Source organism: Apodemus sylvaticus, chromosome 12 (genome assembly GCF_947179515.1).
Source record: "Apodemus sylvaticus chromosome 12, mApoSyl1.1, whole genome shotgun sequence".
Taxonomy (NCBI): Eukaryota; Metazoa; Chordata; class Mammalia; order Rodentia; family Muridae; genus Apodemus; species Apodemus sylvaticus.
In genome coordinates this window covers 94,550,041-94,571,399 of record NC_067483.1, presented here as the reverse complement: position 1 = coordinate 94,571,399, position 21,359 = coordinate 94,550,041, and the positions used below count along the sequence as shown (strand labels likewise).

The following is a 21,359-nucleotide window of genomic DNA, read 5'->3' as shown; positions in this document are numbered from 1 at the left end:
TTTCTGAGGAGAGTGTAGAGAGGGAGCTAGGGATCTTGGGGTCTGTGTTCCTCATATACAGTGTCCAGCAAACCCTGTTCCTTACTCTGCCATCCAACCCATCTGAAGGTGTTGACAGCTCAAGTTTCTGGGTGTAGAAAGAGTAGAAGGAGATCTTAGCTGTATCCCACTTCTTCACGTTCAGGCTGGTGCTACATCCTAGCTTTGCTCACCAGCAGTGATACCTGGAGGTTCCTACTACCTTCTAGTTTCCAGGCAGGTATAGCTTGCTGGATGTTGCATAATTCTCCATATTTGAGAGTAGGCATTTCTGAGAGGATGGAACAGGCTGAAGAAGTCACTGCTCTGCCATGGTGAAATGTCAATACACAGGTCTTAGTTTTGCAGAAAGGCTTGTGAGATGATAATGTTTGTACTAAAAGTATGATAATAACTTACAGGCTTTGCTCCCATATGCTTTCCCATATGTGCATACATTTGAACCTACCTGGTGGAGAATAGTGGACAGAGGCCGAGATCTAACTCAGGAACCTTCCCATCTGATCGGTGAGATCAGACTTCAAGGGGAATTGCTGTGACATAAAACAAGAAGCATAAGAGAGCATGAGAAAGGTGTGCGATTCACAGTACGTTTTCAGTACAGGGGGATTTAATTTCTATCTAAAGAGAGGCTTTCCTAAGGGAAGTGGCATTTTCTGTAGAAGACAATGCTTTGGGCAGATCGGCACCTACTAAGGGTGTAGTAAATATTTGCTGACTACAGTTAACATCATTCTCCAGCCTGTTGCTTTGGTGTGCTGCTGTGCAGTTCTGCTGATGGTCCCTCAGAGCCCGGTCTCAGCCACAATCAACTCGCTTACCCTCATCCTAGTTTCCCTGGGAGAAATGATCAAAAGCAGAAAGAACATTCGCAGTAATGACAGTTATTGATATATGCTGTAATTATAAAAAAATTTGCAGTGGGAATTCTATTATATTAATGATGCATGTATATTATTAAGAATTATAAATATTGACTAATAAAGCTTCAAGTTCACACACTCCCAGATGTTATTTTGGGGTTACTAGACTGGCAATTTTTCAAAAACACAAGCAGTAATTAGAAATCTTTCACGATCTCTTTCAGAAACAGTACTTGATTTTAATTCTTTCATTTGAAAAAACTTGTAAGAAAAACAACTGTCAGAACTGTTGACGTTTTTATAGCTTGACAAAAATGAAGCATAATTAAAATGAAATATTTGTTGAATAAATTAAACCACAATTAATATGTTTTCTGCCAGAGCTTCAAGGATAAGATTAAATCTGTGTCCTTAGCAGGCTCCCGCAGTGAGACTAATTTCCTGATTTTTATACCAAACATTATCACATGGGTTCTCACAGCATAGACTCCAATCAACAAGTGAAAAGTGCTTTTGATGAAGACGCGTGCAGAAGGAGATGAACTGCTTTTATGAAGCATGGCAGGATTGCTTTTTCTTTTAAGATCTGATGACTAGTTGATTCCAAGGGTAAGATTTGCACATGTAAAGCCCTTAAAATACATAGAAAATTGCCCTTCATTTTAGTTAGCTTTGCCTTTTAAATTAGCCAGCTGATTGTTTCAGGCACGTTTGCCTTCTCAGAAGGTAATTAGAAAATGTGCAAGATGTGCTTCACATAGGCCCTCTTTCCAGCTAACCATGAAATAATACATCACAACACAAATCTTAGTCCTGAACAGTTTCCAGAAAAAATGGCCCCTCTTAGAGGAGGGCCACTTCTCCCACCAGTGACAATGCCCTCAAAAAGAAAACCTGATCCTGATGCAAGTCGCCTATTGCTCTTCAAACTTCCTGGGCTAGGAAGATGGCTCCCACTTTATCAGTCTATCTATCTATCTATCTATCTATCTATCTCTATCAATCCAGCTATCCATCTAACTATCCATCCTTCTAGCCATTCATCCATCCATACATCCATCCATCAATCTACCTACCTATCTATTTGGTTTAGGATTTTGGTTTGGTGATTACTTGTAACCCCTGCTGGGAGGGGCAGACAGAGACAAGAGGATCCTTGTGGCTTGCTGGTTGCCATGTGGCTGAAAACAGGGAGCTCCAAATTCAGTGAGACATTTTGTTGCAAGGAAATAAGGTAGGCATAGAACGATAGAAGGACACTTTCTAATGATGTTTTCCTCTGGCCTATATGTGTATCCATAGGCAAATGTGCCTGCATACATATATATTACATACATACATACAGACAGACAGACAGACAGATAGACATACAGACATGCATGCATACAAATCCCCAGCTGCCTAGACAACACATAGTCTTTCTATTTGAATTTCTTCCAAACTAATTTCTTTTTAATATCAGACACCATTTAAGGGCTCAGTGAAGGAAAGAGATAACCATTATCCATAGTCATCCCCATCTTTCTGTGTCTTTCTCAGACAGTGCTGCTGGGAAGTATAAAAGTACCAAGAGCACTCAGTACACTGGGCTGGCACTCATTTACCTCTGAGCTGCCCCACCCCTCTCCCTAGGTGTGCGCAAGAGGCTGGCAGCATATGGGTCAGACTTGGCCATGAGGGAGGGGTAGGAGTTGGAAGAGCTCTTTAAGCTTGCAAGGCCAGGGTACCTCTAGCTCGGCGTCTGCTCTAAAGAGGCCGTTAATTTATGTCTGCACACTGACCAGCGTTATGCATTGCAAATATCAATCCATTAACAACTTTCAGTTGAAAATTTTTAGGCACCCCCAAAATTTGCTACCATCTTTTGGGGGTGTTTTGGTTTGGGTCACTTGATATGACATGAGAATTGTAGTGACAGACTTGGTTTGGCTGTGCTCCCACTCATACCTGTATTTTGAGGTTGGGCAGATGTGTCCTCAGGCAGCCTCCCTGACACCTAATGACACCCAGGGCATTGGGAATCAATCGCAGGTGCTTCTCCAGCCCTACCCGTCTGTCTCCCATTTCTTTCCTATGTTTGCTTCTTACCTGTCTCCTGTTTCTAGAAATTTTCATTCCATGGAGACAGGAAATTTTGTCTAACAATCATTATTGTATTCTTACTGCCAAGGCACTTGATTAATACTTGATCTAAAAGACTGTATGAATAAGTAAATGAATGTTTAAAATCAGTTTTTAAAAAGAGCATAAAGAAACTAATGTAACAAATGTGATAGTTTCTGAGCAATGGTGGGAATCTCAGTTTGGCAAGTGGCCATGGGTGTACAGAATATTCGCAAAAGTTCCACTCACACATTAGCCTCTTCTTACCTCAGAGAAATTGTCCTGACTTCAAAATTAATCTTTTTGAAACTAAATTTCAAATTCTATTGTACATAACTATTTCCTGGCCTGAAAACCCCAAATCTGCAACTCTTTTTGGTGGAAGTGTCCAAAAGTAGAAAGGGCCGCACCATGAGACCCCGTTGTGAGAGTCACCATGAGACCCTGTTGTGAGAGTCACCACGAGGCTCACTCATGCTCAGAACCATTTAAGTCATTGATAAAATTACCTTCAGCTGAGTGTGTGCTGTGATTGTGAAACATAACGGATGTTGCTATTTGGATTGGGCCCATCACCAACATATATACTGAGTTACACTTATGTACTTATTCCAAAAATCCATTCATAGGAAAAGTCATAAATGTGCAAACATTTCAGTCCCAAGCACTTTGAATAAGGGAATGTCCTATACATGGCTGTCACCCGTGAAGATCTCGTTAAGATCTGTCTTTTTCTGCCCTTTTCCCACCTAGGTAGCCTAGAATGTGCCATGTTGTCCTGGAAGCTACATGTTCATGCGTAATGACTTGTCACGGCAGAACTGTGACCTGACTATAGAGTATACACCTCACTGTCATCATCTGTGGTACTTCCATTTTACAGGGTCACCATGAACACCAAATATTAAACTGTAGATCTAAATGCCCATGGGCACCATCTGCTCTGATATTCAGGTTCTATGAGGAAAAGATAACCAAATTGGAATGAGCTTCAAAAAAGTGGTATTGTGTAATTTTTTTAAAGCAGAGGGAAATGCACAAGGGCCTATCTGTTTGTTGTTCTTAGTGTCTCTGTATAATATTTATGCCTCTGGCATTCCTGATAGGCAAGGTGGGTCAGAGAGTTTCTTCATGGCCAGTGCTGCTACAGAAAGGTGAGAGGACATTAAAACCATGTCTCAATTTTATTACTGGCATGGTTTGGGAGGATTCTAGCTATTGTGGCCTGCATGGGGCAAAGTGGGGTTCTAATGACTAAAAAGGACCAGAGAGGGTGAGAATGGCCTTGGTTCAAAGCACGCAGACTTCTAAGCACTGTGTTTGACGATGTGAGAGTCCTGACCCTATACATGGTCTGCAAGCACTGGATTGTGGGTAACAACTGAGCAGTAAGAGATGTGCTGGTCAGGGGTCTAGATCTGTGTGACAGCTGTGTTCGTATGAAGTCCTTATTACAGGCATCATACCCACTTTCTGACAAAATAGAGTCACACTTAAAAGGCCTGCATTTCTATTTAGTTAAGATTTATTTATGTGTAATTGCATGTGCATAATGTATTCAGCACTATGATGGCTCAGGAAGACACAGACAAGACAGATGAAGGCCCTGGTCATGCAACTCTGATATAGTGTCTGACATTCCTTCTTGCTAGTAGACCCGACCCTCTTGATTAATATCTTACAAGTACTGTGAGACTTAGGCTGTAGCTTTAAAGTGACACAAGGCTGGATCTGCTAGCTGGGACCCTTAACGGCTTCAGCCGATGTGTGAGCTGACACTAGGATGCTAACGACATTTCTAGAGAGGCAGGCTGAAAGACAGACAGACTTGAAGATGCGCTGCCCACAAAGGGATGCAGAGCCAAGCCCATGTGTGCATTTATTCAGCCATGGCTTTGGCCAGGGAGTTACCAAGCCCACTCTGTGCCTATCAACTAAGCTAAATTAAACCTGGAGAATACAACTATGAACAAAATGTCAACTGGCTTTCAGCAATTCCTGTCCTCAATGAGAGCATCCTTAGGGAGCCTCCTTACACAGAGGCATTTGGTTTTCCTTCCACCAAGCAACACTTATTTCAGAATGTTATAATGTTAGTGTCTATTGTTATTCCCGTTGTAATTTGTTCTTGTGAAGCCATCCTGATACTAGCCCTGAACATTTTTGCAGCGTATTTTCCAGTAGACTAGCCATGTGCAAGCCGGCTCCCTTAAGTACCAGTCTCTCCAACATCCCTCCTGCTTACCTTGTGTCACCTTTGTACACACAGGTGATGTTACCGGAACCTCCTGCTATGATGTTATTAGCTGTGTGATAAAAACCAATGAGCAGGCCATGCACCTTCCTAACTACAGTATAGTATCTAGTTGGATGTCTTACTTTGTTTTATTTCAATGAAATTAATATCTATACCTATATTTCTGTGCAAATGTCAATTTCCGTATGTGCAGCTATTTTTTCTGACATATTGTTATCTTGTATACTCCTTTTATTATGAGATGTGTACCCCATAGATTTGTCAACAAGACTCCCCACTGCTTATGTGCTGAGTCACATTTCTAGCCTGTCAGTGCCTATGTGTGCATTTGTAGCCAAGACAGTGCACAAGATGGGGAGTGACTATGAGGACTAAACAGGTGAGCTCAAGGAGTGGCAGTAAGAGGGTGGAGCTCTGGAGAAAGATGCCTCCAGAGAGCAGAGAAAGTAGCAACTCAAATACACAACTCCCCAGTTTGGCTCTGCCCTCCCTACCCTAAGCCAGTGAGGCCTGGAAAGCACACGAGACTATTCACCATATTTACTCTAAAAATAAGTACGCATATGCGGGACACTGCTCTGATGTCGTCGACTGAAGTGATGTCTCTCTATTTGGCACACAGTCACGAGGAACCTTCTATGGAGCTCAGACTGACTTCAAACATGTGATCCCCCTGACTCAGCTTCCCACAATTTAGGAGGTAACAAATATGATAGAGATTTGGGGACTTGTCTGAGATCACAAAACTTTTCTGGACGCCCTGGGCTCCAAGGCAGAGTTACTCCTGAGAGTAAGGCCCTAGGAAGTCTGTGGGCAATGCCAAGGGGAGAGGGGGCATCCGCAGCCTCCAGGCCATGGCAATATGCAGATGATTTCTGCTTTTGTTTAGGTTCAGATCGACAATTTATCATCATTTTTCACAGCTAAACAATGACCCTTTCAAAGCATGCACACGTGGTTTCCTGTGACTTAGAATACAAAGAACAGAAAGAACCCTTGAAGCTATTTTCTAGAAACCTTGGTGGAAACACAGGAGCACCTTCAGCTCAGGCCCCTGCTCAGTGTGTTTGTGCTTTGGGTAAAACTGTGGAGATGCTCTTGTGTCCAGAGCTTCCTCATCTGACAGGAGTGAGACAGAACCTGTCTGTCTGAGCACCTTTGCCGGGGTGCCAAATGCCACTCACTGAAACCGTGAGTGGTTAGGGGAAAGTTTATTCACAAGGTGGCCAATTGTGAGGAGACTGGACACCCATCTGTGTCTCAGGAGTGTAGGCCCTCTGTGTTTGGATACTTGTGAGGCAGAGGGACAGAGTGGCCTAGCCTGGAGCACAGCCACAGCATTTGTAAAGCAGGCAACAGGATCCGGAGTGTGAGGCCAGGCTGGGTAGCAGAGTTCCAGACAAACGAGGCCCGTGGGAGGGCACCGTATGGGAGAAGAGGAGCGTGCCTCAGTGATGACACAGGCGGTCTTCATTGTGCTCAGGCCTTACAGCTCTTCACAGGATGTGTGCTCAGCAAGAGGAGTGACCTGGTGAGATTGAGCCCACTGCGCATGCGCACATGACAAGCAGCAGCCTTCGGACAGAGCTGCCTTGGCGTCCTTGCAGAGAGGGTCATCATTGTCATCATGACGCAGATATCAACAACTTCACCTGCACCCAAACCAGTAGGAAATTAAAAATATATTTCTCAGCCATGTGGCTTCCAAAGTGAGTGAAAGTAACTCAACACTTTTAGTGGGTTTATTTAGGCTTAATTTGCATGAAAAACGTCAGGTACTCCTTGAAAGCACCACCCAGACTCAAAAGATGAATCATGGTATGCACTCACTAATAAGTGGATATTAGTCATTGGGGAAATGCAAATCAAAACAACCCTGAGATTTCACCTTACACCAGTCAGAATGGCTAAGATTAAAAATTCAGGAGACAGCAGGTGTTGGTGAGGGTGTGGAGAAAGAGGAACACTCCTCCACTGCTGGTGGGGTTGCAAATTGGTACAACCACTCTGGAAATCAGTCTGGCAGTTCCTCTGAAAACTGGGCACCTCACTTCCAGAAGACCCTGCTATACCACTCCTGGGCATATACCCAGAGGATTCCCCACCATGTAATAAGGATACATGCTCTACTATGTTCATAGCAGCCCTATTTATAATTGCCAGAGGCTGGAAAGAACCCAGGTATCCCTCAACAGAAGAGTGGATGCAAAAAATGTGGTATATCTACACAATGGAGTACTATTCAGCCATTAGAAACAATGAATTCATGAAATTCTTAGGCAAATGGATGGAGCTGGAGAACATCATACTAAGTGAGGTAACCCAGACTCAAAAGGTGAATCATGGTATGCACTCACTAATAAGTGAATATTAACCTAGAAAACTGGAATACCCAAAACATAATCCACACATCAAATGAGGTACAAGAAGAATGGAGGAGTGACCCCTTGTTCTGGAAAGACTCAGTGAAGCAGTATAGAACAAAATCAGAACAGGGAAGTAGGAAGGGTTGGGTGGTAAAACAGGGGGAGGGAAGGGGACTAATGGGACTTTCGGGGAGTGGGGGTCCAGAAAAGGGGAAATCATTTGAAATGTAAATAAATATATCAATAAATTTAAAAAAATTGGTAAGGAGCTGAAAAAAAAAAAGAAAAAGAAAAGAAAAGAAAATCTGGAAGACTAACTAGCAAGAGCATCTCTGGTTTCATTCAGGAGATAGGTTTCACTGAAATAGCATTTAATATTCAGACAAACATCTCTTATCATCTACCTTGGATTTTTAGTTTTAAGAGAAAAAATCTCTGCAATATTTTAAAGTTGACTATATTAAAGTAATTTCAGCTGATAGGTATGTGCCTGACCTGTGATCCTCCTCCCCGCCTGACGGGTCTCCTGGGGCTCTGGCCATGGTACTTACAGCAGTGTTGTTTCACCGAGGGGCACTGACATTGGTTGGTTGCATGCTCAGCTGTGACTGTCTGCTGTAAAGACTTAAATGACCAGCTAAACACAACAGCTGCCAACCTGGGGTGAGTGGCCCAGGACATTCACTCTTTTTGACTTGGGTTTGAAATGGACCTGGGCTGCTTTCCAGCTGAGAGAGCCATTCACCTCCCAACACTCCTAAGCTGTCCCAAGGAGCTCATTGTGGCAGTGGATGGTTTGTGTTTGGCTGGGCATCCTCACAGCAAAAGCTGTCTGCTCTGGCAAGCAGCAGCTGCAGCAGAATGTAGAATCACTCTCCCTAGTGTTTTTCTTGATGAGAATGTTTTTCAGAAAAGCAACCTCCAGCCCCTGTTTAACCTGTTTAGCCCAACCCCATCGTACAAGTGGCTTCTTGTGAATAAATCGCTTCTCATGGCAGGGTGATTGTGTCAGAAGCAACTTGTATGGAACTTGGAATCAGGACCAGAGGCTTCTTTTGACAAAAGCTGCAGTTAGTTACTAATTAATGCTATGAGGGCCTGGAAATCAGAAATTGAAGCAAAGGTGGTAAAGACTTTCTGAAAGATGTCTCTTCTATAGCACGGAGCGGACCCCTTCATGCTCCTCCACATAACTGTAAACTCGCGTCCACTGTCTGGCCCTGGCAGGGCTAAGTCCTCATACTGGTGCTTGGACAGAACGCAGCACTCTGTGCACATAGTCCCAGATGCTAGCTGGGTGCGTGGGGAGGGGAAACTCGATAACTCACTGAAGTCAGAAATTAAGAACACAAGAGCATAACAGGACTGAAGGAAGGAAAGCCAGAACTTCTGACTATAATCACTCCTAATCTTATCTGTACACATCAATGCACGTGTTTATGGATGTTCAGGGCACTTGTTTAAAACAGCTTTACAGGGATTTGCTCTGAACTTGTCAGAGAACCGTGGGTTACTTTAGTGGACACTTAGAGGACAGAATATGTGGACCACCAGCAGACTCTAACTGCTGGTGGGCAGAAGGAAGACAACAGGGAGCTGTGAGCCTTGTACACCCTGTTCATCGCCACAATGAAGAAACAAGGCCCACCACCCCACTAGATAGTTAATGAGCCACCGTTAGGGCCAAATGGAAGAACAATGCCTGGTTTCCATTCTTAAATAGATACAGGCTGTTCCTATCACCTGCTCTTCCTAGTAGAGTTTCCGCAGTGTCTCTGAGAGCCTTGGCCAATTTGCCTGTTACCCAGTTTCCAGCTGTAAGCTTCCTCTATCCTGTATTGTCCTGTCGGAGCCTCAGGTGAGGTCTGCATTGGTGTCTTTGCTTTCTTTCCTTGTTCAGCTCAGTTAGTAGTTCTTTGGGTTTATCGATGTTTACGATGTTTACAAGGAAGTTGTGATGTTTTTGATGTTTCTGTTCCCCTATTTCATGTGTGTATGTGTATTTATGTATGTGTGCACATGCATATGTTTGTGTGCATGTGTGTATGTGTGTGTTCAGGCACATATACACATATGTGCCCTTGCTTGTGGAGGCCTGAAGCTGACACAGGCCATCGCCCCCTCGTTACTTTGCACTTTGTTCACTGAGGCAAATGGTATCTGGGAAAACCCGAGAGCACTCCAGTGCAGTGGAGGAAACAGAACCCCTCAGCCTTAAGGTCCCCACACCTGAACTGCCTGGCACGTCCTGTCTCCTGTTCTTGTCACAGGGTTTGTCACCGAGGAAACTGAGCCTCACCACTTACAGCTGGTATCCACCCAGGGGCTCCCCGTCTCTGCCTGAGTGGTACAGGGGTGACGTGTGTACTGGGGTGCAGAGTCGGGCCTCTGTGTTTGAGGGGCAGGCACTTTACCTGCTGAGTTATTTTCTCCTGCATGCTGGTGAGCGCTCTTCTCCTGGTTTCCTGAAGCAGATGTTCTGGTCACTGGGCACGGCCTTGTCTTCCTCTGTCCATGTGGCTCCTGTTGCTTGCACTGCCACTGGAGCTTCCGCCATCTGCATCAGCTTCGTTTCCTCTCTCAGTCGGGTTTGGAGGTTTCCGTGTATCCGCCATTGATGCTCCACGTGAGTCGGCTGCTTTACGAAATGGTGCTTATGTGGTTTGTTTTAAATTTGTTAAAGTGTTTTATGGTCCAGTACATAGTTCGTCTTGGTGGTATTTCTATATGAATCTGTAAAAAGTGTGCACCCTGCTGCTAGTGGATAAAAAAGTCTATAGATGTCAATGACATCCAGTTGATTGACAGTGCTGTTCAGTTCAATTACACCCTTGTTGATTTTCTACCTGCTGGATCTGTCAGTCACTGATAAAGAGGTGTGGAATTTGCCAAGTACAATAGTGAACCCATCCACTTCTTACCAGCTCTATCAGTCTTTGCCTCATGTATGCTGACCCTCTGATTCTAGAAACATAGCCATTACTGATTGACAGGTCTTCCTGGAGACTTGACCCCTTTAGCAATCTACAGTCACTCCCATTATCCCCGATCACTTGCCTTACTCTGAAACCTGTTTTATCCAAAATTAATATAGAATTTTTATCTCTTCCTTGGCTAATGTGAATATGCAGGGCCATTCTCTGTCCACCTCCTTTGCACTGTTTGTGTCTTCTATTTAAAGTGGGGTTTAGGGCCTTCCACTGTCCGTCCGGGGGCACTGAGAGCATGTCTGTATAAAATGACTATTAATGCATCTGGCTCACTATTGACCACCGAGGTAACTGCTCTTTCTGTTACGCTCGCCCTTTATTTAGCCTGAGTTTGTTTTCATCTTTATCTAGCACATCTGCTGTTAATTGACTGTTTTATAACGTTCCATGTCTCCTCCCTCTCAGGCTCGGCTGCAGTCCCTAAAAATGTTTTCACGGTTACCCTAGAGTGTGGGTACATATTTACAGCAAATGAGTCACCGTCCAAGTGCCGCTGCCTCGCCTATGATTAAAAGATGTTAACAGATTCCCATCGTTTCTTTCTCCTTCTGCATCGTATTGCTATCATTTGCTGTATTCACCAATCATATCGCTGCTACTATAACTCCATAACCAAGACTGTTACCTGATAAATTAAGAATAAGAAAAACTAACGATTTCATTTTCCCTGTATCTAGAGCTAAATTTCTGATGTCTATCACATTTCGTTCCTCTTGAGTCTTTCATGTGGGACAGGTCTATTTGTTCTGAAAGTTAAATAAGATACTGCTGTACGCACTTACACAAATGGAGCTATTCACAGTTCTAGGTCATGATGCCCATCAAGTCACCACGTGACACAGACAACAGAACATTATAGACTCAAGGTGAAGAGCTGTTTGAGATACTAGCTGTTGGTAAACATGACTGAGATACTGCCAACAGTGAGAGGGCTTTGGATCGCCTCTGCTATGTGTCTGGAACAGAAGGAACTCAGCTGCCCTATAGGGAAACCAACTTCATTATACACTCACCCACATGCTGCTTACAGGGAAGCACTTCGTTCTGACTAACTCATTCGTTTTTTATCTGAGTCTCCATCGCACACATTGTCTCTGCACTTGGAAGTAGGGCCCACCACAGTCATTCAGGCAGACAAACCCAGCCAAGGGCAGGCATTTTGCTGGGTCCTGAGGTTAGTCATCAAAGCAGATATTTAGGGTCAGGAGCCTACTGTTCCAGAGCAGAGTCAGATGCCTGACCGCAGAGACACAGACACACCACAGGCTCCTTTGAGAATGTTGGTTTTATGTAGCTGCAAAGTGTGGGCCTTCTGAAGACCTGGCCCAAGGACGGGGCTTTTCTCCTAGACTTTCCTCAGCCAGAAAGTTTCAGACAAAATTTTCTTCACTAATAGACTCTTAAGAAAAAACCTCTTCAGTTTATTCACAGTATTTGGAATTGCTGCAGAGGAGCTGCCTCATTAACCCTCTGCTGTGGAAATACCCTTTTCTTAATCAAATGCTTCAAATCTGGCTACTTGCAAAAAACTTCTACATGTTGCGCCTAAAGAACAAGTCACATGTGAGGTGCTTCCAGCACACCCTCTAGTGAGAGACTCGGACATATCACACTCCTCTTTGTGTGATTCTGTTAACAAATGTTTACTTTGCCAAAACCAAGTACAGTATACCCTAAAGCCAAGGCAAAGTCAAGCATCTTGCAAACTCCTTGCAAGTTTGTAATTAGAGCTCATATTGGCCTGGCCCAGAGCTGCTTCCATGTACCACCCACAGACATTAAAAAGTGTGTTTGCAACAAGTGGTGCTGTGTGCCTATAATCCCAGATACAGGAGACAGACAGAGGAAGACTGACACATGTCCGTGTAATGATGTCCAGGCCTGCCAGGCCCCACAGCGAGTGAGACCTTGTCTCAAAAAATAACCACAACAAAAAAATAATAAACAAAAAACAGAAACACACAACAAAAAGGCAAGCAAATGAAAAACAAATGCGAATTTAATGAAAGCTTTAAACTGATAAAATATCCAAAATGTGTGTGTGTGGGGGGGGGAGGTGATGAGGAAACGCAAAGGGTCGTTGTTAAAATCTACCTTAGGGTTCAAGCTAATCCGCATGAGAGCTGTAGCAACCGCGTGGGAAGCAGTGGGGTCTCTGTGGTAACCTGAGTGACCCCATGGGAAGCAGTGTGATCTCTGTGGTAACCTGAGCTCTTTCCCTCAGGATTTCCAGACTGTTCTGCCATCCTTTGAACTCTTCTCAAAGTACGGAAAGTTATATTCGAAAGCTGGGCAAATTGTATAAAGGTATGCATTGTTTTCGTTTTCTGAGTACTTCCAATTATATACTAAACAAACTGCTAATCAAATGAGATTGACTTAACTGTGAGGTACTTTTAAAATGCTGTAACAATATTCATGTAAGGTAAAATACCATAAATGTCTTTAATTCTAATCTGATAATTTCAACAATTGGTTTTATTTTTTAAATATCTTCTCTAAAATGGACTAAAATGCATTAACAGAACTAACAAATGTCTGAGGTATTCTTTATCTTTTAATTAAATGGCACAGTAAAGATTTACACAGTGCCTGAAAATATACCAGAGGTATCTCAAAAGCTAAAATGTTTCTCAGGACTTTTTAAATATTATAGTCAAAAATTCTTTACTTAATTTAGATTGATAGGAAGAGTCCAGGGTCTCTGATAATTACCAAAGTTTTCAGGATAGACAAGAAAAAAGATAACCACTAAAATTCAAGAACCAAATACAGCTTCAATAATTTTATATTCATTGCTAATATATTTTAGATTTAAAAATGATTGCAGTTGGACTAAGATCATAGACAATATTGTGGTGTGTGTGTATGTGTGTGTTTGTGTGTTTCTTTTTTTGCACAACTTAAGCAGGTCTGAGATAAAAGACAGTTGAAGGGAAAGGCCACAAATAAGAAACCATGTGTGTTAAAATAACCCAGTGTCCTCCAGGGCAACAGGTAAGGGGACACGTGTGTTAGATTGCCCAGTGTCCTCCCAGGCCAGCAAGTGAGGGAGCACACACCGGCCTGTTGGGAAGAGCATGGCGCACATACAGCCTCCTGACATCTGGTGTCCTGGGTTTCCTCTACGTCACATGTATCTCTGAAGGCTTCAGTTTGGATGTTAATATAGTAAAGACAGATATTAATACTTACCACTTAAGTGTACCAAAAGAATACCTAAGAGGAAATGAAAATATTCCTAGTTAATAGAAAAATGTCATATTTGTGTCACCAAGTAAGAACAGTTTCAAAGGTTTAAAGTATTATTGCCATTGAATATATATGTATCTGTAGCCCACAGTATGTCACATATATGTATGCAATTTTTAATTGAAATATTTATTAATTCTGTTTATAATGGTTTTATAAAGAAGTATTTCTTGTGTGATGCTGTTTCTGGGACATATGAGCAATCATCTATTCTTGTCAGAAAAAGAACTGATGATAGAAAAGTCACCAGACCATCAAAGTTCAACTTGGTAACTAAGTGAGTTTCTTAGATTACTTAGGGAATACCGTTAGGGATTTCCTTACAGGGATGCAGACACCTCCAAGGCAGTTGCATCCCTGAAAGCCCACTCCAACATGGAAGACAACTCGTGAAAGTTACAACCCTCGATCACTCTGAGGACTTGGAGGCAGCCCAGTGGACAGTACCCTCTTCAGCAGTTCTTACTGCTTATATGACCTCTGGGAGGGGGGCTTTGTGAATCTGGTTGGTTTCAGAGACTTTGTGAGACTTGTGAGTTGTTTACTCCCTGACTCTTAAGGAGCGTCCTTAAGAACTTCCTGAGCCTTAAGAAGTTTCCCTCCAGGATGAAATGCCTTAATTCAGAGGAAAGTACTACACAACAATATTGGAACTAACCCAAATGCTGATTAATATAGAAAATTCAGTGAAAGCAGGTACAATGTAATTCTATGCTGATGTAAAAGAAAATGTTTTTACCCACTGATCTGACAAAATGCCTACCTTGTATTCTTAAGAAGGCTTTATTTTAAACCACTGTTCAATTTGATTGCATAACAACGTATTATGTACACATGTACATATATAACTGCATATCTTTTGAAGCATATTTCTATATAACCATGTATATGTAAAATATGTATATATACATTAGTATATTGCAGAAATGGTAACTATCTCTGACTGGTAAGATTTTCATTAACCATATTTTTCCCAGATTCTGCTTTATATTGCAACTTTGTTTTAAATTTTCACTTAATCAGACAAAGGCAGTGTTAAACCAAATTCTCCAATAAAGCTTAATAGTTCTCCTCTGCTATTACAAACATGTGAACATTAAATTCTTAATCATGATAAGGCACAGTTATTACTTTTTTCTGAAGATAAAGTACTTGCTAGATTATTTATAGTGAATGATAAGAGCAAGAGTAACAAATGTTTCACATTGATCTAATTAAAGAGCAGGGACATGCAAAGACGCACGTGTATGGCAGACATGCAAAGATGCACATGTATGGCAGACATGCAAAGATGCACGTATATGGCAGACAGGCAAAGACACACATGTATAACAGATATGCAAAGACACACGTGTATGGCAGACATGCAAAGACGCATGTGTAGCAGACTTTAAAGAAATGTCTGCTGACTCATCTCATGTTTTGCATGTTTTGTGAATTTGCAGTGCTATTCATTTCTTTCATTTGCCTTTGTAACTGGTCACTTTGTGATAGGTTCCCAAATCAATTTGACCTAAATCAGAATACCGTGGACCCTGTCACTGTTGGGTTATCTTTGCAACTCCATTCACGCCACCGAACAGGAAGTCTCTAGTAAGCAGAGTAGAAAGACACTGTCACAAGGGGCCGAGGTCGTTGTTTGTATTTATGAACGGGGCCCCATGCAGCATCCGTGGATGACCTCTGCATCCTGTTTCCTGCATTACGCTCTGATGAATATTTCCACCGTTCTTTGGAATGGACTTTGGTCCAGAATGTCTTTCTGCTAAAATGTGCTTCTATTTGGAAACCAGAAGAGGTGAGTTTTAATTAAATCATTGTTTAGACATGAAAACCAATGTTGATTTTCCTCCATTCTGTGGGAATCCAGCATATGAATGACTCAAAACTTGAAAATAAAAAATAAGTATACTTGACACATGGGTTGGAAAAAATGGAAACTTCCACTGTCTTTGTAGAGAGGAAACAGTATTCTAACCACTGGGTAAGGAAAATGAGCTGTATAAGTTGAAAGTGGTAAGCAAACATTTAAGCTACACTTTCACCTGCTGGGAATTAAAGTTTTAAGCCACTAAGAAAAACTATGAGACCTAGCCATTCATACTGGTATTGTCCATGTTTGTAACCTTAAGGTTACTCATAGTGAGCGGCAAAGATTAAAATGAAGACCCTTCTCTTAAACTGTCCTCATACTGAAGATTCTGTTTGTCACACACCTACCTGCTCATAGGAAGGATGCCCTGTGTTTTCAGTGACTTAGGGAGATTATTACTGACACCTGTCTTCCATATTGCTAATCCTGATGCGCAGTCAGTCAGAGGCATCCCAGAGCAGGGAGAATGCACACAAATGCCAGGGATCCTCGGCAGGGCCCTTGCTTCCTAGACTAAGAGAACACTTGGTATTGAGAGTGTGAAAATGTGTTTTGATACAGTTCCTTCTCCCTCCCATTGTGTTGCTTGGTTTTAGGGAAAAGAAGAGAAAATGTGGAGATGGGGTTAAGATGAAGTGAGCATGAAATGGAAGATGCCACTGCCCCGAGCTCGAGACTCCACCTCCACAGCGGAGGGACATCAAGACCTGGGTCCTTTGACTTCCGTGCGCTCCCCTGAGCTCCAGCCCTCTTCCTCTGTCCTTCCCTCTCCTTTTCCTCTCCTCTCCCCTCCCAACCCCAACTCATTCTCCTGCTTTCATTTTCTCATCTGTCAGAAGAAGAAAAAATAAAACCATTTCTGGTTCATTGTAAAACTTTATAGTTTGAAAGGCAAATACAAAAGAAGCTTTTATAAGAACTATTCAGATTTACCAGTGAGCCAGACTCACTGTGATTCAATAAACTGTAACATTTATTTTACAGCTTCTGTGTGTGTTGTGTGTAGGAGGGTTGTGTGTCATGTGTGGTATTTGTGCGAGGGAGTTATATGTGAGTTTGTGGTGTATAGTCATGAGAGGTGGAGGTATTTCAGATTTCCTCATCTACTTGGGGACAAATGCCTTTGAGAACATCTGTCAACAACTGTAGCCCCTTTCACCCAAAGTGCCATGACTGGTTCTATTAGAGTGACAATATTCTGACCCCTGTGACTCTACTTAGTAATGAGCAACCTTGATCCCAGTCCCTGTGTTACTGGACAACAATTAATAACAATTAACATGATTTGTGGGGAAGTAGTTAGCATAAAAGTTCTTTCACAAGAGAAATGATGACATTACTGGGAAATAATACCTCCGTGTCTATTGTATGGCACTATTCCCTGACAGACATAAACAAACCTTTTTCAGCCAAAGCAGGGAACCAACAAGAGATCAAAGTAAGTACACCGCCACAATCCAACTTGATGAACCAATGTGTCTTATTGAGGTTTCGAATAAGAGTAGAAATGGCTCAAAGAAAGATAACTGCGTCAGTGAAAACCCACTTCAGCAAGGGCAAGAGTTCATGAAATCTGGAAATCTAGAGCCCACTACACAACTTACAGGCAGCTTTACAAGTTAAAGAGAGTCTTCTATAGGCAGCTCCCATTGGCCTGAGCCTCTTTTAGGCACCTTAGCTTATCTGAGAGTGTCTCTTAGCAGTCCTTACTACTAGTTTTATAATCTTAGAAGAGGGAGGGGCATAGTGCATCTGGTCAGTTTCGGGGACTTCCTAAAACTTAGGAGTTGTTTAGTTCTGACTCTTAACAGCTCCTTGCAGAATGGAATGTTTCATCTCAGAAGAACTTGCTGCATAATAACGTCCTGGAACTTGAGATATAACAGACACAGAGTCGTGGGTATGTTCTCAAGCAGGTGTGAGCCCAGCAGGTATGTTCCCAAATGAGAAATGCATTTGGAGGCTGTGAGAATGGAGCAGTAGCAAGATCACCTGGTTTTGTGGCTGTGGCTATTCTGGTGACTCTGAGTTGTGATTTAAAAGGCGCCAGGTGAAGTGGGAAGGGTTGGGTGGGAAAACAGGGGAAGGGAAGGGGACTGATGGGACTTTCGGGGAGTGGGGGTCCAAAAAAGGGGAAATCATTTGAAATGTAAATAAATATATCAATAAATTTAAAAAAATAGAAAAAAAATAAAAAAAATAAAAAAATAAAAGGCACCAGGTAAGGTTCCTACTGTTTCCTTAAGGCTTGAGTTTTCTTGGAATATTTATGTTAAATAAACAACTGATGGTTTTGTGTCCCTTGATCCCATTCCCAAATTCATCTTCACAATGAAATTTTCTACTTGAGGTAGTATGATGTTGCACCCAGATAAAAAGCAGAACATAACTGTGTATTCATATAAGCAAAATGTTTGGGTAGAATCAGGCCTATTCTGAGTGCTTGCTGGTCTGTCAACCTGGCTGAACTTCATGTTTAGTGAGAGATCCTATCTCAAGGGAATAAGGTAGAGAGGAAGAAAGGAAGATACCCAAGATCTGTCTCAGGCCCCGCATGCTCACACAGGGCCATGCTCACTCACATGGATGTACCACACATGCAATATGCAACAAACACTACAAACATGCGGTAATAGATAAATGAACTATTTTTATCAAATTATTTTATTTATTTACATTCCAAATGTTGCCTTCCCCCTTTTGCCCCCCTCCAGAATTATTCACATATTCCCACCTCCCCTTTACCTCTGAGAGGGTGCTCCCCTGAAGAATATTCTTTTACTCATATTTAAAACTATAAACTAGAGCATCATTAGTAAATTTATTGTAATAAACCATTAGTTTTTCACACATTCATGCTAATAGCCTGAAAATGCACAGATATTTTGAAATATTTATGCATAAAGTATTCCATTTGTATTTTTGTCATTGTGGAAACACAAACACATCCTAAGCAAAAAAAAAAATACTTCTATGAATAAATGGAATAAATTTTGCTTAAAAATATTTCTTCTTATCAAGTAGGTAGACCTCACTTTATAGACTTTGAGTAAAGATGAAAGTAATGGGCCCTAAAATGGAGGCCTGACTCCAGCCTTCTCCAGTTGTTTCTCACTGAGATCAGCAACCATCCCTACACGGAGTTCAGAAGGGAAGGAAGGAGACAAAGGAAAATCCATTTGCACACGTGTAGATGGCTCTTGGCTACAAGCCTCAAGAGACAACAGGCAAGAAATGTGAAGGTCCAAGCACAATGTCAGGTACTCTCCTTCTCTGCTCCCATTCCAAGAGAAGATTCTTGTTAGAAGAGTTGTCAACCAGTAAAGCACCAAAATGCAAGACCACAGACTTGCCTAGGCTAAGGAGACATCAATAAGGACAAGCCATCAGAGAGTGCAGCCTCCCCTGCACACTGCTGTGCCCTGAACACTGCAGAAGCAAGGAACTAAAGACCACATAGACAATGGCAGAGGGGAAGCTACAGAGTGAGGCCACCCAGGGAGCTAGATACTGAATTCACAGATATGGAAGAGGGAGAGTAATTAAATGAAATATAGAATATAACAGAAAATAATCACTACTAAAACCAGGTTCACTAATACATGATAATCTAATGAAGGTGGAGTCAAAGCCACTAGACACAAAAATATACAAATAATTATTTCATCAATTTAGAGCTAAAAATACATAACTTCTCTCTGGCATCTTGAGTTACCCTTGTAGTCACTGTCACAGAGCACTGGGGTCTTCCTAATCTATGTGTAATACTCTGGCCTTCTCAGTTGTCAATGTATCATTCATGAATTACAAACTTTCCTGAAAGGAGGCAAGAATGCAAGAGGTAAGGCAAATATGACACACTTAGTGTATGTGCTCTCTGAAGATGGTAGCCTTCAGTATCCTCCTCTGGTTATGTGCACAAAATGAGCCCAAATAATACTGTCTACTTTCTAAGAGACGCTAAGAATACATGGAATTCCCCCATCAGACACTGACAAAGATAGCTGTAGCATGTAATTTTAAAAATAGCCCACACTTTCTCTAGCTGGGTGCCAGCAACAGCAGTCTCCAAGCAGCCACCTGGCCCAGGTTCCAGTGTCTGGTCTGCAGAATGCTAACAACCACTCTGGTCTCACTCAGCTCCCTCTAGCCCCACGAAAGAAAAACACTAGAGACTTATATTTATACCTGCCAGATTTATATCAGTAAACCTCCAACCCCAATATGCCCAAGCAAAGAATGCACAACTTATATTTGTAAGTTGCATGCCTAGATTGAGCAGATATACCACTAGACTACTCTGCTGCCCAGCTATGAAATCCCTAGCTACTTGTAGCTCCTCCAGGCCGGGTGTGTCTGTTCCATCTTCCATCTCTTCTTCCTCCATCGTCCTCTCCCTCTGTCCTGTCTTCCTCCTCTTCCTCCATCTCTCCCTCTGTCCTGTCTTCCTCTTCTTCCTCCATCTTCCTCTCCCTCTGTCCTGTTTCCCTCTTCTTCCTCCATCTCTCCCTCTGTGCTGTCTTCCTCTTCTTCCTCCATTTCTCCCTCTCTAAAACTTCCAGCCTTGCTTTTTTTTTTCTTCCACTTGCCAATCGCAGGCTCTAACCTTGATTTGACCAATTAAGAGTTCACCTGAAATCGCCTGAGTACATGATCTACTCCTCGCCAGGCACCCTTCTTGAGGGAGCAGAATTGGCATCAAAATACAACAGATAGCAGGTGTCAACTTCACACAGAGGACCAGCAGAGCTGAGTTCTTCTCTAAGCGTGCACTCTGGTCAAGCATAATGGACTATTTTGAATGCCAGTGAGGCTATGCCTACTATCTTGGAAACATTTCTTAAGTTTGCCTAGCCGTAATTTCTTCACCTAAAATTTGAATTAGTCATTCTTTCAGGACTACTAAAAAGTCAAAGTCACTTAGCATGGCTCTTCTGATTCAACATGCTCTCAAAAAATAATAGTTAATATTGCTTAGCTTGCTGGATTACTGTCTGGGGCAGACAAAAGCAAACAGAGATATGGTGACATAAACGGTGGCCTCTGGAAGCAAAGGCAAGTGCCTGTAGATCCCACATCCATATTTTCCTGACATCATCATCTTTCTCTTCCTCACTAACTGCTTTCCTGACCTAGCTCACCTCTTCTATAGCACCAAAATGATGATGAGCAGTTGGACAACCAGACCTATCAGCCCATCTCCAGCTTCCTCCTTCCTCATAGACCTTGTATGACTCATGGCCTCATGTTAGACTTTCAGTCATCGTAACAAATATCTGATGCAATAGACTAAGGGCCTTTGTTTTGGCTCACACTTTCAGAAGATTTAATCCCTGGTGCCTTGGCCCGTGAGTGAACAGAACTTTATAGAAGTGGTGGAGAAGTTTCTTGACCACATGGCGGATAGGAAACAGAACAGTGAGGAGGAGCTGGACATGTTGGTGTACAGCTCCTGTGGACATGGCTGCAGTGCCCTGATTCTCTCCAGTTGGCCACACTTCCCAAAGTTTCCAGAATGTCACAGAATGGTGCCAGCATCAGGGGCCAAGGAGTCACACAGGAGCTTATGGGAAACATTGTATCTCAAAGCACTGCAACATTTACGTTCTGAAATTG

General features: G+C 42.4%; 1 protein-coding gene across 1 annotated transcript in view; it reads left to right on the top strand.

The window, feature by feature from the left end:
- The window catches only part of Spata17 (spermatogenesis associated 17), a 182,798-nt gene extending 169,875 nt beyond the window's left edge, over positions 1–12,923 (top strand). The window contains exon 10 of the mRNA XM_052200850.1: positions 12,843–12,923. Coding sequence (XP_052056810.1) covers positions 12,843–12,923 — 81 coding nt within the window. The remainder of the gene's footprint in view (positions 1–12,842) is intronic.
- The last annotated feature ends 8,436 nt before the right edge of the window (positions 12,924–21,359 follow it).